The sequence below is a fragment of the Alligator mississippiensis genome, chromosome 3, assembly GCF_030867095.1.
Source record: "Alligator mississippiensis isolate rAllMis1 chromosome 3, rAllMis1, whole genome shotgun sequence".
NCBI classification, from domain to species: Eukaryota; Metazoa; Chordata; order Crocodylia; family Alligatoridae; genus Alligator; species Alligator mississippiensis.
This window is the reverse complement of record NC_081826.1, coordinates 3191119-3208781: the sequence shown is the minus strand read 5'-3', so window position 1 is coordinate 3208781 and position 17663 is coordinate 3191119. Positions and strand designations below refer to the sequence as shown.

General features: G+C 51.0%; 1 protein-coding gene across 1 annotated transcript; it reads right to left on the bottom strand.

Annotated features, from left to right (window-relative positions):
- Positions 1–274: 274 nt before the first annotated feature.
- On the bottom strand, positions 275–10055 carry LOC102572245 (lymphocyte antigen 6E). The gene is made up of 3 exons (XM_006264931.4): positions 9863–10055; positions 4131–4250; positions 275–2807 (listed from the first exon to the last, which is right to left on the bottom strand). The coding sequence occupies exons 1-3, from the start codon at positions 9912–9914 to the stop codon at positions 2599–2601; spliced, it is 381 nt and encodes a 126-aa protein (XP_006264993.1). The 5' UTR covers positions 9915–10055; the 3' UTR covers positions 275–2598.
- Between the last annotated feature and the right edge of the window lie 7608 nt (positions 10056–17663).

Genomic DNA, 17663 nt, shown 5'->3' with positions numbered 1-17663 from the left:
TGCACCAAGTCAGCATCGACAGTCGTGGGCTGGTGTCCCTTTGATGCCCATCTAAAAACCCATTAGGAGACTTGCCTTGACCCTTGTTCATGAACAGAGGCAAAAACTCATTGAAGAGCTCAGCCTTGTCCCCCGTCTGTCACTAATTGCTCCTGCTTGTTCAGTAGGGGTCCTATGCTGCCCTGCACCTTCCTTTTACTCCCTACATACCTAAAAACAAGACTAATTCTGGGAATCAGGACTAGTGTATTAAAGGATTGACACAACTGATCCATTAAATGACAAAAAAAGCTTTATTTACTTAGACTATTTACTATGAAATGAGCCCAAAGCAAAAGTCCAGTATGTTTATCTGTAAAAGCAATAGCAATACAGGCAGAGAGGTGCTTTCACTCTTCTCAGCTTTTCAAGGCGTGGATCCGTCGCTGGAAGAGCAGCTGGACACATAAGTCTTGCCTTGAATGATTTCTCATTCCTGATAGTTGCTTCGTTCCTCTTAATACCCTACAGCTCCGCATTTTCAAAGCATTTTTTGTAGATGAGTGAAAAAAAACCCAATCATGCAATAACGAACAGGAAGGTCCTGTTTGCAACCGTCCGTTATTTGTTATTGGAAAGGCCCAGTTTTGAGTGAATGACCTTACTCGGTAACAGGAGGTTATCAAACTCTGCGGAGTAGGAACGTGTCAGGAAATGGGTTAACGACTGGCAGAAATACACAGCGCTTTTCCAGACTTGCCCTTGGAAGATCAAGGGAACCACGGGGGGGAAACAAAAGTAAATCAGGAAACAACTATCAAGCCCCTTATGGAAAATGTCTCTTCCTGCACATAAATGTGAGTTAATTATTAAGAAGTATATTTACCATAGTCATTAATCAAGGATAGACATTTAACACAGACAAATACCAGACACATGGGAGCCTGCTTAAAATCATCAGAGGTGTACTAAGATAATCTGCAAGCGATACTTCATGACTTCTTTTCTGAAAATCCTAACCACAAACTTATCTCGCCTTGTACTATGCATTTGTCGGTGATATGTTGCAGTATAATTTTTACGAACTCAAGTTTCCCAGTCGTCGGACATCTCGTCCAACCCTCTGCTCCAAGTGGGACCAGCCCCAGTTACACCATCCCCACCAAGGCTTTGTCTACCTGGTCTTAAACATGTCAAAGGAGGGAGATGCCTGGGGGTTTAGCCGGATCCAATGTGGTCAGGAGAGTTGGCAGTGCCAGGAGGAAGAAGCTACCCATGTATTATAGATGATCTTAGCAAGAGTGGGGCATCTGCCAGGAGGGGAAAGGATCTTCCAACTGCAATCCCACTTCTTCCATTTAAGGACCCCCATATTTCTAACACAGACAGTCCAGTGGGTGCCCATCTACGTGCACGGGCTGGTTTGAGCTTTTGTTACCTCCGGACGGCTGGACCCTTCCAGCCTCTAACAACTATGAAACTTTGGGCCTGGAATCTGCTCAGCCTTTATCGCCCTTTCTGCAGAGGAGAAACTGAGGCACGCAAACCTTCGAGGCGTTGCAATGCACAGGGTAATCCCTCATTGGCTTTGTCCCCCTGTTGAAGCCTAGCCTTTGACTTGCACTCATGCTTTGTTATGGGCCGTGTCTGTCATGCATCAGGTCCGAAAGGGCCTTCGTGGAGGGAAAGGACGGAGGGCAGCGAATGGGGCAATGCAGAGAAACCAGAGCTGGGCACAAAGGTGAATGATGGCATGGAGAGTGGGTGCATTCGTACCCATACTAGAGGGTGGGGAGAGAAAAGGTGGTGGACTATGGGTGATGGGGCGAATACGGAGCAGAAGTCTAGGGCCCAAGACGCTGTACCGACACACTTCTTACCCCCTTGTTTCAGCACAGAAACAAATACACGACGCATCCGGGGTCACACAACAACAGGAAAGGGGTTTAATTCAGGCCTAGTGCCCACATTGGTGCAGTGGGACATGATACAGCTCATCCGTTGTCTATAGAAGAAATGTTAGCCAAGGGTTAGAGGAAAAGATCTAGAAAACAGCAGAATCCAGCTGCCTGGGGAGAGGGGAAGAGCGGGACAGGAAGATGGGCGCTGGGTTTGCATGACAATCATGCATTCCTGGTATTTGGCATTTGTACAGATCCATCGCGTGGAAACATCTCCACCGCGGCGGCATCCCGCTTGGGAAGGTACCCGGTAAACATTTTCCCTGTGAGTCCAACTACAGTTGAACGAGCCCTATCACCTGGGAAGATGGGTTAAAAACCCCACCACAGCATCCTCCACCATTTCCTGGTAGGTGCAACTGGGTTTGTCCGTGGGAGGTGGGGAGGCCTTTATCCATCTGAGCTTCCTAAATCTCTAGCGCCAGAATTAGACGAGGCAACTTTCTAGATCTGCTGAGCCGCGAAGTGGGGCACCTGGTCACCAAGGCAGACAGTGAGAGAGGAAATATTGGCTATATTGGGTCTGGGATAGTACTTGGAAGAAAGGGCACCATAGGTGGCCACACCTTGAGAGAGCTTTGCACAGAGCGGGTGGTTGATGCCTCACTGGGGGAGCTCGGGCTCTTCAGGGCAGCAAATCCTTTCTTCCCAGGCCCCGTTACACGCCGACCCGGAGGATATAGATGATGCTGGCCAGGATGCCCGTGGCCATCACAGTGTAACTGGCTTTCACGCTGCTGGCCCCACTGATGTTGCACAGGAAGGAATCGCAGCACGTCACGGAGGCCGCCGCAATCCCTAAGTTAATCCCAGCGTTTGGGCAGAGGGAAGCACAGCCCTTGGAGATGGTCTGCCCAGATCCGCTGCCTTCACCGGAGGAAAGAGAGAGAATTAAGGTTAAAAAGTCCCCTGGAGTTCAGGTCACTTGGTGGAAGCAGGGGGACCACTGTACTGAAGGAGCTAAAGGAGCGTGAGCAATAGGGAATGCGCTTCCTGCTAATTAATCTCAGTGGGTTCTTGTTTGCCAAGGATGCCCAACTGCTGCGGTCATTGCTGCAACGTTAGGCATAGGAACCAGGGCAGGAAGAGGGTCCCTGGGCACTTGCAGACTATTGCACTTGCTCTTGAAGGCTATTGCACTTGCAGACTATTGTTAGGACTTTCAGGCTATTGCTCTTGCAAGCTATTGCACTTGCAGACTATTGCACTTGCGCTTGCAGCCTATTGCACTTGCAGGCTATTGTTAGGATTTGCAGGCTATCGCATTTGCAGGCTATTGTTAGGACAAGGACTCCCCAAAATCCCCACTTCAAACCCTCATGCACAACTAAGGTTAGGAACAGACACTGCATTTGGGCAAATTGTGGCTGGGTTTATCCCAGAACAGAAATCTCCTGGGATTGATGCGTACACACATCGGGGTTTAGTGGGCGCCCAAATGCACTGCCACCTTTCTGCCGTCGACTCAGTGTAGTCCCAGGATAACAGTCCAGACAGACTCTGCAGTGTCCCTGGAGGAACTGTTAGTACTTCTTCTCCCATGAACCCTTTCTGGATTTATCCCGGGACAACGGCAGAATTGCACTTTGTCCTGGGGTAAGATGGTTCATGTCACACAACATGTTTGTAGCCTAAAAAGCACAATACCCAACATACCAAAATAAGCCGGGGGCTAGGCTCAGAGCAGGGGCTAGTACCAGCATCACTGCAGGGCAAAAATCCCTGGCCTGAGCTGTGACCAATGACCCAATGCCTCAAAAAAAGGTAGAAACACTGCCTGAAGCAGTATCCTTAGTCAAAAAGCCTCTTCCTCAAAGATGCAGGCCAATTTGGTGGCCGGGTCTCATTGACAGCCGAAGAAGAGAATCCATCCAAGGACCCTGACCAAAGCTGGTTGTGGAGACGGGGCTGCAAATAGGCAGCTGAAAATCCCAAAGCAGGGTGCCTCTTTGCTCTTCCCTCCCCTAAGGACCATGGAGGGAGGAGAAGGGGACACCGTTCCTGTGTCCCCAGGGTCCTGCCCCTGCATCTGGACCACGGAGGCGCTACCACACTTCCATGCCGTGGCCCCTTCCACACAAGGCGTGCAGCTCCTCCTCTGAAACCTCCCGCCTCGTTGTTTCCAGGAGCAGCAGCCCCAGCTGGAAGCAAAAAAACAGAAGCCAGGCAAGAAGAAGGGCCCAGACTCACCGACACTCGTGCTGAAATAAGTCGTCACGCAGTGATTTTCCCCTTTGTCGCATGCCACCGGGGTCAGACAGGCCCAGTTGGAGGAAGCATCCTCGCAGGTGAAGCAAACCAGCAAGTGACCTGCAACAGGAAAACACGTGTTGGTTCATCCCCTTCTGCAATAATGCACTGCCTTACGGTGTGATAATGCAACTGGAAAGGTCTCCAAATTACAGCAAAAAGTGTTTTTTTAAGGCAAAAAACAGACAACTGGTTTAATCCGGGCCTGATGAGTCTGAGATTTGACTCGCATCAAAATAGGGACAGGTTCATAGATTCATAGCTGCTAGGGTTGGAAGGGACCTCAATAGATCATCGAGTCCGACCCCCTGCATAAGCAGGAAAGAGTGCTGGGTCTAGATGACCCCAGCTAGATACTCATCTAACCTCCTCTTGAAGACCCCCAGGGTAGGGGAGAGCACCACCTCCCTTGGGAGCCCGTTCCAGACCTTGGCCACTCGAACTTGGAAGAAGTTCTTCCTAATGTCCAGTCTAAATCTGCTCTCTGCTAGCTTGTGGCCATTGTTTCTTGTAACCCCCGGGGGCGCCTTGGTGAATAAAACCTCACCAATTCCCTTCTGTGCCCCCGTGATGAACTTATAGGCAGCCACAAGGTCGCCTCTCAACCTTCTCTTGCGGAGGCTGAAAAGGTCCAGTTTCTCCAGTCTCTCCTCGTAGGGCTTGGTCTGCAGGCCCTTAACCATACGAGTGGCCCTTCTCTGGACCCTCTCCAGGTTATCCGCATCCCTCTTGAAGTGCGGCGCCCAGAATTGCACGCAGTACTCCAACTGCGGTCTGACCAGCACCCGATAGAGGGGAAGTATCACCTCCCTGGACCTATTCGTCATGCATCTGCTGGTGCACGATAAAGTGCCATTGGCTTTTCTGATGGCTTCGTCACACTGCCGGCTCATGTTCATCTTGGAGTCCACTAGGACTCCAAGATCCCTTTCCACCTCTGTGCCACCCAGCAGGTCATTCCCTAGGCTGTAGGTGTGCTGGACATTTTTCCTCCCTAGGTGCAGCACTTTGCATTTCTCCTTGTTGAACTGCATCCTGTTGTTTTCTGCCCACTTGTCCAGCCTATCCAGGTCTGCCTGCAGCTGTTCCCTGCCCTCCGGCGTGTCCACTTCTCCCCATAGCTTTGTGTCATCTGCAAACTTGGACAGAGTACACTTCACTCCCTCATCCAAGTCACTGATGAAGACTTTAAAGAGTATCGGTCGAAGGACCGAGCCCTGCGGGACCCCACTGCCCACACCCTTCCAGGTCGGGACTGACCCATCCACCACGACTCTCTGGGTGCGACCCTCCAGCCAATTCGCCACCCACCGGACTGTGCAGTCATCCACATCACAGCCTCTTAACTTGTTCACCAGTATGGGGTGGGATACCGTATCGAAGGCCTTCCTGAAGTCTAAGTATACGACATCCACCCCTCCTCCTGTGTCCAGGCGTTTCGTAACCTGGTCATAGAAAGAGACTAGATTGATCAGGCACGATCTGCCCGCCACAAACCCGTGCTGGTTTCCCCTCAGCATAATTTGTCCTGCCGGGCTCTCACAAATGTGAGCCTTGATAATTTTTTCAAAGACTTTGCCCAGGATGGAGGTGAGACTGACCGGCCTATAGTTGCCCGGGTCCTGCTTCCTCCCCTTCTTGAAAATGGGGACCACGTTAGCCCTTTTCCAATCCTCCGGGACTTGGCCCGTGCGCCACTAGCGTTCGAATATTCCCGCCAGTGGCTCTGCAATGACATCGGCCAGTGCCTTCAGCACCCTTGGATGGAGCCCATCCGGGCCTGCCGACTTAAAGGCATCCAGTTCTTCCAAGTGACTCTGCACCACCTCAGGGTCTACGCATGGCAGTCTGGTGCCTTGCTGCTGCCTCTCTACAGCCCCAGTGAGAGACTTGTCGTGCCCCTCGCTTAGGAACACGGAGGCAAAGAACTCGTTGAGGAGTTCAGCCTTGTCCCCCCTGTCCGTCACCAATTGCTTCTGCCCATTTAGCAGCGGTCCTATTCCTCCCTGGGCCTGCCTTTTACACAGGTGTTCACACATGAGGCCATCTGGATATTTCGACAGGTATTTAACGTGGGGTACCTGGGCTTGTCCATTGCCAGATCTAAGTCAAACTGGTTATCTGTTTTTAGACGTATAGCTTGAACTGTACAGGCCTAAAGCTGGGGTGTAAGATCCCTCAGTCACCTCTGACTACCCCGTTCTCCATGCCCACGTCGCCACTGTCACCTCCAAGAGTTGTGCCCCCCACGCCCGAGCCAGGAAGGATGAGCTCTGCTTTTTGCAGGTCGGATGAAAATAAGGGCGAGATTTTAGTGGGGCTCAGGGCCGTGCAGTCCTGATAGGATCGATCTTTTAAATATATACGGCCATAAGGGCACAACTGCATTGGGGCTTCTGGCTATCACTTAGAGTCATCCCCTATTTTTATTGCTGAGCATAAACATTGCAAACTCATTAGGCAAGAGACTGTCCTTTTGTTCTGTGTTTGTACAGCGCCGAGCACAGCAGAGTCCTTGCTCAGGCCTGGACCTGCTAGGGGCGACCTGGCAATAATAATAATAAACACGAGATAAATAAGATATTATTATATCTTAAAGGCATTGATGATTTGGGCGGAAATTTTAAAAACAACAAGAAGAAACCCAGCTGTGACTGATGCAGTGATATTCAGGAGGCTACTTGAGGTCAGGGCAGATAAACAATGTGAAGAAATAATTAAACCCAATTAGCAGGAGTTCTGGGAAGGAATGCAGGTAGAACCAGCTGAGACTGGCTGTTCAATAACTTCCACCCCCACAACTTCCTATCCAGCAGATGCAGTCACATCTTTCATTGTCTGATTGCTGCTCCTGGCTGCAAGGACTGGTTTCTCAGCGGGTCTGCAAAGCACTTTTAGGTACCACGGGCATTGCAGGGTAACAGAGCCGCTGGCCTGACTCAAAACCCACGGACGCTGATGGAGCGCTCCTTACTGCATCAATCAGGACTGGTGGTGGAGGCGATATCTTTTATTAGACCAACTACGTTTTTTGCAACAACAAAAAATTCTTGCAATTTTTTTTGTTTTGTTTTGCAAAAATCTCATTTGTCTAATAAAAGATATTGCCTCTACCATGAGTCCTGATTGTTTTTTCCTAGAGACCAATATGGCTACAACCTGGGTACCTTACTGAATCAGCCATGCCCAGAGGCCTACTGGCAGGCACCGGATAAATGGCTCAATGACTCTGAAAGGGGATCCAGAACAAATGAGATTCCCGGGTAATTGCCCCAAATGATGCTGGTCGGCCTGGTTCTTCTTCAGCCTGTATGTTTAAGTGGATGTCGCAGACTCAGTGATCTGGGTACATACGTGGTCACGGATAATCAAGCTCCCTATGCCAGCGTGCCTGATAGCTTGGTAGCCAGCAACTTTCACCATCCTTAATCATGTGTTTTTCCTCCCTGCATCCCTGATATATTTTACAGACGGGGCACAGAGACACGGAGGGAAATAAGTGACTTGCCCCAGGTCACAGAGGCAGTCTGTGGCAGAGCAGGAAAGAGCACACCTTTTTTTAAAGGTGATTTGACTTGTAATTGTTTAACTAGCCCAGGTATCATCCATGTTCCCAGCATAGCATCCCCAGCCCGTCCCTGTTTAATGACTGCTGCATCACTTAAGCCGCATGTCTCAATTGAGTCCGTAAACACAATGAGACGCAGATCATCTCTGAATGGGCATGTACAGTGCCTGGCACAGTGCGGCTTCTTCCTGCTCTTGTAATCCCCATAACAAAGGATGATCCTTGGCGCTCAGACAAGAGAGAAGGAAACAAAGGGCCCACGATCAATGCCTCTAAATAAAAAACCTGAAGGAGAGGGAAGAATTATTTAAGGTGGGGTTAAAACACAGCAGATGCTGGAAGAATAAAACAGAAGAGAAACATCCCAAGCAAAAGGGAGGAACGGTTTGCAGAGAGCAGATAACAGAGCCTTTTGCAAAGGGGAGATATCTGAGCTGGAAAGCCTGAAGAGTTAGACGTTGCAGCGGAAAGTTTTAAGACATCAGTAAAACTGTGAGGGTGGAGGGGGAGGTCTGGTCTGCAAAGATCAGGGCAGGGCGTGAAGCCTTGGAAAGCCTCCTTGCAAGCTCAGAGGAGCAAAGTTGCAGCGCTGGCCATCAGATGAGACTTTCTGCCCAAACCACCTCTAGCCACCAGCAATTTAGCTCATCCACCACCTAAAGCAAGCTCCAAACCCCTGTGCAACAGGTGGGCAAACAGCTAGCTAAAGAAGGAGGGTACCTGGGGGGCAAAGGGATATTCCCATTGCATCCATAACCACCCGTCTTTGCCTGATCCCAGGAGTGCAGCACGTAGTGCAATAACTCTTGCCATGGGCTGAGTTTTACCAAATAAAACTGGGACGTGCCAAATCCCTTGTCCTGAATCGGCAGAAATTGTGACGCAGTTAGATATTATGCTAAAAACTAAAATCTAGAACAAATGGAGACTTCTGTGAAGCTGCATGGCTGCTTCTGGCTATAGACCCCAGGGACTTGGCCATGTCTTGGGAGCATTCGAGTTGCCATACGGGGTCAGAGTTGCCATCCAGGAGTGGCCAGGAGCCCTGTTTCCTGCACCCAAGCCCAAATGGTTGAAAGTGAATTAATTTCCTTTTTTTCCTGGTCTTGGGTTGACTCACATAATGCATCAAAGGAGAAACTAGTCCCGCTAGCAAGGAAGTGCACGGTGGGACCTTGCTGAGTTGACCGCCGGCTGGTAAACAGCCAGAGCCTGTTCTTTTTAGGCTTTGCATCCAACCAAAGCCCATTTCACAGATGCTTTTTCTCTTTGGAGACACCCCCAGGACTATTACTGCCCAGGAATCAACTAGTGGGACCCTACCGGACTCAATCGCCTCGAGAAAAGCACGATGCCCGATCCAAGCCTCCTTCTGCATTCAGTGCTGCAACTTAATTAGATGCAATGCCTTTATTCCCGATGGACTCTGCTACCCCGAGAGCAGATTCAAATGCCAGCTTCTTTAATGGATGAGACAGGCCAAAAGCAGCTGCAAGGAAAAGGATGCTGAGAAGCACGGCTCCCCCACGTTATGGGTCCCAGTTGTCGGAGGGCATATAAGAGCTCTTTATGCAGACATTAGAAGTAACCAGACCCTGCTTTATACGTGTAACAGAAGTTCAGTACATGCAGACTGGCTTAAAAATGGCAGAGCCCAGCCCAAAATTTGCAGCACCCGCCCCTCCAAAGGGTGATTGCACGCTCACTAAACTACAAAAAAAAACCCACATAAGTTGGATCAATTTTGCCTGGGGCTTTTTGCATGTCTGTACCTAGGAGTTGTCTGGGCAGGACTTTGAGGCTAGCTACAATTCCCCTCCCGCCCCTGCCCTGAGATCATGCAGCGGATGGACTGAACAGGAGACCCAAATCTGATCTCAGGGAAGGCGAATCCCTCCCTGTGCCTCATCACGGCTGCTTTTATCCCCTTCCCCAAATGCAGCCCAGCGGAGAAGGGAGCCATCCCTTCACCCAGCCAAGCCCCCGACCGCTGATGCTGAAAAGCCTCCCTGAATCCCTGCCATGTCTAGCTGCTTCCCCCAGCTCTGCTTCCCCTTCTGCATTTTCTTTGTCTGGCCCAGAGAAATGGCTTTGAGAGTCTCACCTGGCTCCACACACAGGACTGCAGCCAGCAGGGCAAAGAGGAAAGCCTTCATCTTTGCTAAGCCTTCAGCAGAGCGGATACAGCAGCTGCTCCTGGGGAGAGTTTGGGTGGCAGCTTCTTGCAAGCAGAGCCTGCAAAGCCAGGATGGCTTGTGGGAGGGGACTCCACGGTGATGTATGGGGGGAGTCTGCCCACGTGAATGGCTGAGTTTTTTTTATTTCCTTATGCTTTAAGCCTCTTTCAAAAGCAGGCGGTGTCTGGTGGGCAGGGAATGCAAAGGGGCTTGTTTCGTTTCTCCTGTCTGACACTGGTGTCCAGGAATTGGAGCAAATGCCAAACGCAGCGTGCTTTCCTGGAGCAAGGCAGCTCTTCCATTGCACAAATCCAAGGCAATTGCATGAATCGCATTCTTGAGCTATTGCCAACTCCGACCTCCCCCACCCCACCGCCCTTTGGTTAGGATAGAAACTAGGGCACCGGCCCTGCCTCCCCTCCAGGAAAGAGAGATGTGGTATTGGTAATGAGAGAGATGAGAAACTGCAGGGACCCCATGCAAAACCGGCGCGCGTTAGCGGAACAAATCTATCCCTTATGTCGGGCCAGGGAGCAGTGAGCTCAGGGCTTTGCACTGGCCAGACGAGCCCCATGTATTGCACCCCAGGTGCGGTGACCCTCAGATCCCTTCCAGCCCTGGGATCCATCGATCGATCGATCGGTGGAAGCCCCGATGCAAAATTGGGCTGAGCACAGCTCGATCGTCCAGTCTGTGTGGCCCTACCTTGGGGCAAGTGTGCTCCTTCCCACATCCATGGGTCTGGGGCAGAGAAGGGAACCGGGGAGCGGTCCGGCTGGCGGGTGGGGGCCGGCCTGGGATACCCCCGAGCTCGGCGGTTCTGCTGGGGCAACTGGTTTTGATAGAAACCATCCCAAAAAGAAAAATGATAAGTTGCTCTTGGCTTGTTCCCCACTTAGGACAAAAGCCCCTCCATGCTGCCCCTTTTCCCCCACTCAAGCTGGGTTTTGCCCCATGGCGGAGCTCATGGGCTGACTCCAGTCTCACTCCAAGCTGCCCGGGATGGGAGGTTTCCTCCTTCACAGGAGCACAGGGATGTCCCATGGCTTGTCCGATCCTTTCCACTGAAAAGATCCCTGCAAACTTTTTTTTTCTTTCTTTCTTTGTTTTTTTTTTCCCCAAAATATTTATTTCTATATATAAAAATAAATATCCATATATAATTCCACCTCCAACACGCTGCCTGTGGTTTACTCGGCAGGTCAATGCAATCTTTTTCACGTGCAGAGCCAGGCACTGGGCCGTTATCTGAGCCCGTGCAGTGCAAGGGAGGGAGGCCCTGCTTTATTTACAGCCTGGCCTGCTCCTTCTTCCATGGCTTCCCCGGCCCCCAGTTATGCAGGCATCCCTTGCTCCGGCCTCTCCCAGCTTTCCAGTGATTTACAACTTCCCCTGTGCTTTCAGGTATTGTTCAGATGAGGAGCCCTGCTCTTTTTTCACTCCAAAAACCACCATCAAAATCCCACTGAAATATAAATGGGGTCAGGCAGCTGCCATTAACCCCCGACAGTCCCGACTTTGGTACTTGTGGCATGTTGGTGCATGCGATTAAAATACCCAGTCCGGATGATTTCCCGTGCAATTTTTCTTTTGCTAGTTTTCAATGCGCTTCCCCCTCTGGCTTCTTCCTTTCTTTGTTTTATTCTGCTTTCAGGGACTTTGGCAAGGGCAGCAGCAGGGCAAGGACTTTATTTCGGGTTATCAAGAGACAGTCGAGGAAAACCCAGCTGGTTTTCCTCAAACCGAACCTGAAAATAGGGGTCAATCTCTGTGTCCTGTTGGTGTACAATAGGGATAGCAGGGTGCTGTGGTTTGGGGGTGTCATGTAAGGCTTGCATGGCAGGGGCCGGGGCAGAGGAGGAAGGAATAGCATGCTCCAGGTGGCCGTGCCCCCAGGAGAGATGCCCGGCCAGTCCCCCTGCAGACTGGAGTCTTCTCCTCTCTGCTCCCCAGCATGGAGCAAAAGCAGATTAGTTTCTTTTTTAAAGGAAAAATGTTCATGCCCCAAGCCAAATCCGACAAATTAATTCCAAATCCATGTGAGTCATTCCAAGTTTTCCCCTGCCAGGAAGAAAAAAGCCTTCAGGGGAGGCCCAGCTGCAGGAAGATGCTTGACACCTGATTCACCAGGTACCTGCCCGAAGAAGGGCGATTGCACCCAAAAATTTGCAAAGACCGTTTTTCCAGCTCCTCAATCGGTCTAATAAAAGATATTGCATCTACCCAACGAGCCTCACCTGCCAGCTACAAAAAGGGCAACAGAAGGGAGCATTGGGCAGTCTGTCCCCAAACCCCGGAGCCACTTTTGGAGACATCTCTTCTCCCCATAACAGGCCTGCAGATGCCCACAGGCCCCCACATCTCACTTCAATGCAAAACGAGGCAGTGTCTTCAATTGCTCAGAGCAACACGGGTGCTACGTCCTCTAGCGAGACTGAAGGATTTGAAACCCTGGGCTGGGCACGTAGGAGGCCTGCCTGGATTTGGGGAGTATCCAAAGCCCGAGACTGATGGGTCTGGGAGGCAGGATAATTGCCCGGTGGTCGAGCCAGGCAGACTTGAGGATGGAGCTCTGCTCAGTCGAATTTCGGATGGGGCTATTGGGCTTTGCCCAGTTGCATTTGCCCATTGCATTTGCAAGGAAACCCTGGTGCTGCATATTTTTTCGGGCACCCCGGCGGAGGCAGCTTGTGTCTGGCACGGGCAGGCAGAGACGTCCCAGCCGTCTTTCAGCTAGAAAGCAGCTGAGAAGTAATCTGTGCAACGGCAGGTGCGAGCTGGGAAGGAGGAATGGCAGCAGGGTGCTAAGCCCAGATGTCTGGAAATAGCAGGGAAATGGGGGGTTGCGATGATATGCATGTCCACGGATAAGGGGCCACGTGCTGCTCCATGCACTTGCAGGATGAGGAGAGCAAAGAGCAAAGGCCCCACACAGCGCTGGGCTAGGGCACGAGGAGGGGAAGGGGGCAGATGAGAGGAGGACTGAGCTGCTAGGTGACCCTTGGACACCAAGTCTGCCATAAACCCACCCCATCACCTCCCAGGAGGGCACCCCACACCCAAGCCGAAGGTCCTGATCCTCTTGACGTGCTTCCACCATTCACGGGTCAATGGACAGGAGAGACGGCAGAAATGCAGATGGCCCTAAATTTGGGCCCCCACCTTGGAGGGGAGAGCTCGGGGCTGGAGATGCCCCTGCTTTATACACAGGGTAACAGCTTTGCCCGGTCACCCGTGTTAGACAACTTATGGGAAGTCCAACGCTCTTCCAGCCTTCCTCTTTTCTGCTTCCTCTGCTCCTGCACACGCCTGCCGTGCTCCGAGTTGCTTTTTGCCTGGAGCCACTAGCTCAAAATAAGCCTCAGACAAATCCCCCAGGCTGCTTATTTGAATAGCACAAGCCACGATTTTCACACTCCAATTCTAAGGTCCCCGTGACTCGCCCTCGTTCTTTTTTTTTCAGCAGGAAGAGCTGTGAAATTTGAAGCCAGCCAGCAGAGGCAATCATCCTTCGGTCGAAAGATTGCAGCACATTTCATTTTATTTTTTGCAGGGCGTGGGGGCGGTGATATCTCCTGCCCTGGAGCGAGTTCTGGTGAAGTCGGAGAGGGCCAAGGCCACCGGAGAAGGCCGGGCATGCGAGAACAGCATCCTCCCATATTATATAGACATTCATGTCCTTCTGATTAAGGAAAAACAGCTTGAGAAGAGCGCTGGGCTTAGCCCCAGCAAAGCAGCTCTTGCATCAAGCACTTCTCCCTGTTTTGTCCAGCGCAGGATTTGGATATGTCAGTAGGTGAGGAGTTTTGTCCCAAACTTCCCATGTGAGCTGGCTCAAGTCCATTATTCCCATTATTCCCCCCACTGCTCTGTGCCTGCCCAAATCTCCTCCATCCCGGCAGGACCAAGCACCTTGGCATCTATATCCACCATTTCCTCCATGTAACCCAAGCTGATGGACACTCTCAGACCAAGCCTCACACACCCCAGCCCGATAGACCACAGCAGCCAGGACCACTGCCTTCCATCCAGAAATGCAGGGCTGGATTCAAGTCCCTCCGCAGCCGGAGGGGGTCCACACTCATCTCCTAGGAGGATGTTGTGTTGACCTTTGCCTAAAGGATACCAAATTCGTCCTTGCAAAGCCACTGCCTCCCTCTAACCCTGCTTCTAGAAAGCCTGCAGCTAAAGCAGGCACTCAGGAAGCGGAGGTGGTGGGTTTGGACTCAGGGGCCAGGTGGAAATTTGGCCCCGGTGTCTCCCAGCCAGCTGCAAGCCCAGAGCTGGCTGTGGTCAGGCCAGTCCATTAGAGCATGACTTTCACATAAGGTAGGAGAAGGAAATGAAATCGGGTGTTTTATCAGTCCTACCCAGGAGTCTTCCACATCCCTAAATAGCCACCCAGCTGCTGTGGCACCAAAGATCGGCAAGGTTTAACCCCTTCCCGCTTCCTGCCCCTGTCAGATCGCAGCCTCCAGGCCTCTGCCCACTTTGAACCCCCTTTCTGCCGTGCTGCCAGCTGGGACCCCCAACAGATTGGGTCTGTTTTAGGTTAAAAACAGACCTGGGATTTCTCCTGGGATGAAGCTTTTTTAATCTGGGATCCTACAAACCCCTTGTCCCACTTTGAAGTACTTGTGAAGTATCCAAGATAACACCCCCTCCCGCCTCCCCCAAGCATGGCTAATTCCAGGTAATTGCTGCTTGTGTAAAGGATTATCCCCACCTCTGTGCTGATGTGAGTCAAACTCAGGAACAATCAGACCCAGAATAAGTCAGATGTATTTTTAGCCTTATAGTTCCCCTTCCTTTTACCGGCTGTCTTATCTCCTTGCCCCTGAACGATGCTTTCTTTTCCCTGGAGAACAACCCGGTTCAAAGGTTTTTGGAGATGCCTCTCATTCCTGGGCCTGCCATAAATTAAGACTTTGCAATGAAAAGAAGAGCCTGTCTGAGCTGGGTACCAACACAGCATGGATCATCCTCCTTTCTGAGCACCGACCCAGCTTTTCCCCCAGCCACGGATGGTCCCCGTCCAGCTGGGTGGTTCTTTTAATCCGTTCTCTTCCTCTATATCCTCCATGATTGTTCTTCTTCCCTCTGTGTCTTCTTAATAATGTCTTTGTGGCTTAGAGAAAGCTGCTTTGGAAAGGGAAGGTGACCCCAGTGCTCTTTGCGGAGAAGGGCTTTGGTTCTGCTTCGGTTCTGCTTTCCATGAAATAATACAGACTATTGTGCAAAAGCCTCTGGTGAAAATAACCACACCTGGATCACCCAGAATAGATATGAAGAAATAGATGCAGAACTAAAAACATTGCAACCCCACTACAAGCCATGGGTTCCCTACAGCATGCTCAGAAACCAGAGCTACCTCTACACCAGTGCTGGAAGCAATAGTGTCTCCTAGCTCAGAAACCATTGATTTTTATACATTCATGGAAAATGAGGGTGTGCAGGGACCCCAAGAGGTCACATCTAGTCCAACCCCCTGCTCCAAGCAGGACCAGCCCCAGCTACATCATCCCAGCCAAAGCTTTGTCTACCTGGGTCCTCAAAACCTCCAAGGATGGAGAGTCCACCACCTCTCTAGGTAACCTGTTCCAGTGCTTTACTGCCCTCCTAGTGAAAAAGTTTTTCCTAATATCTAACCTAAACTGGATGACCATCTTACTGGGGTCACCAGACTCCAGTTGTCTTTCCTGCCTAGTGCAGGCAGCTGGACCGAATGATCTTGCAAGGTACCTTCCAGCCCCTAACATCTATGAATCTCAACTTCCCTTGCTGCAGCTTGAGCCCATTGCTCCTTGTCCTGCCATCTGCCCCCACTGAGAACAGCCCAGCTCCATCCTTTTTGCAGCCCCCCTGCAGGGAGGTGAAGGCTGCTATTCAATCCCCCTCCGTCTTCTCTCCTCCAGACCCAATCAGCCCAGGTCCCTCAGCCTCTCCTCACCAGTCCTGTCCCCAGCCCCACAACCATTTCATTGCCCTCCACTGGACTCTCTCCAATGTGTCCACATCCTTCTGTAGTGGGGGCCACAGCTGGACACAGGACTCCAGATGTGGCCTCCCCGGTGCTGAATAGAGGGGAAGAATTGCTGCCCTCGATCTGCTGGCAATGCTCCTACCAATGCAGCCCAGGATGCCGGTCACCTTCCTGGCACCAAGGGCGCACTGCTGGCTCCTGTCCAGCTTCTCGTCCCCTGTCCCCCCAGGTCCTTTTCTGCAGAGCTGCTGCCCGGGCCGTTGGCCCCAGCCCAGAGGGGTTTCTATGCAGACCTCCGGCTAAAAGCCAGATTAACCGATATAAAGGACTTTGTACAATCACGTAGCTCATGCACCCCCACTCCCCCAGCACATACCTTCATATATTGAAAGGTCAGTAGTGACCTATGTGATTATCCAGTCTACCTACCCCAGATCCTCCTGAATGAACTCCTATGTGAACCACAGCAGTGGCTTTCAAACTAAGGTGTGGATATCCCTGGGGGTACACAGAGATTCACCAAGGGGTATGTGCCTAAATTTGAATAATGGTGGCAGAGCTTCTGATGGGTCAACCTTGATTTTAAAATTGCCCTCGATACAGTTTCCACTCTTGCTCTGCACAAGTTCCTCCTAGGATCGGTCACTCTTGCTGTTTAGAAAATGTGCCGATTTTTTCTCCACTGAATTCGCCTGACTTCAGCTTCCAGCAACCAGTTTCTTGGTTGCGTCAGGTCATAACAGCAGGTTTTCCAGCCATTCTCAGTCCTCACTCGCTTCCCATCGTCCTCCCTGAATTGCGGGGAATGTGTCCATCCTCCCTACCCTGGCCACTTTCCTGCTTCCTACTCTTCCTCCTTCCCCTCCAGCTTTTTCCCCTTCCCTCCTTACATTCAGCTTTTTTGCACACTTACTGCCGCACTTTCAATGCCCCATCAGTGCCATTCCTCCAGTGGGAAACACAGGTACAGACCAGGGGATGCCTCAACCTCAGATTAGCTCTGGAGCCAAGGGTTTGAGGGGCTATATTACCCCTCAGAAGTCAGAGAGGTGCAGGCAACTAAAGATGCATCTACGCATGCACTTGAATGTGCATTGGCCTATTTTAATGTGCATTAAAAACCATGCACATTCACTAATGCACATTAAAATAGGCTAATGTGCACTAAAGCATCACTAAAAACCATGCACTTCTGCTAAGGTGCATTAAGACAGGCTAATGTGCATCTTTCTAGTACCTCACAATGGAGATACTGGATTTAACGTGCATTAACTAAAGCGCGTTAATGCATGTGTAGATGTGCCCTAAGAGTGGAAGAAGCCATGGATTGGGGAACCCGTCTTGACTCCCTGATAGATGAGAAGGAGAATACAAAATTGTATTTTGAAAGTGGAGGAGTTTGGTTGTTTTTGTCACTGCTTTAGCTGTTCTAGCTGCTTACCCAGGATGTTTAGTGATTATTGTGGCATTATACACTGAAAAGAGAACTGGAAACATCACACGCTCTGACGTGACTCAGGTGTGGGAGGGTGATGAGGGTTTTGTGCTGAAGTGAATAAGGTAGGCTTTCAAGTCTGTGAATTTAGGGGCAGTGTTTCCAAAGCGCCTAGGAGACCGATTATCAAATGTGACTTACACCCTTTGGGGAGACTGTCCCAGGTAGTTAGGCTCCTACAGAAAGGAAAAGAAAAGGAAGTGATGGTTCAAAGCTGCAGAGGTGCCATTGAAAGGCCCACTCATCTGGC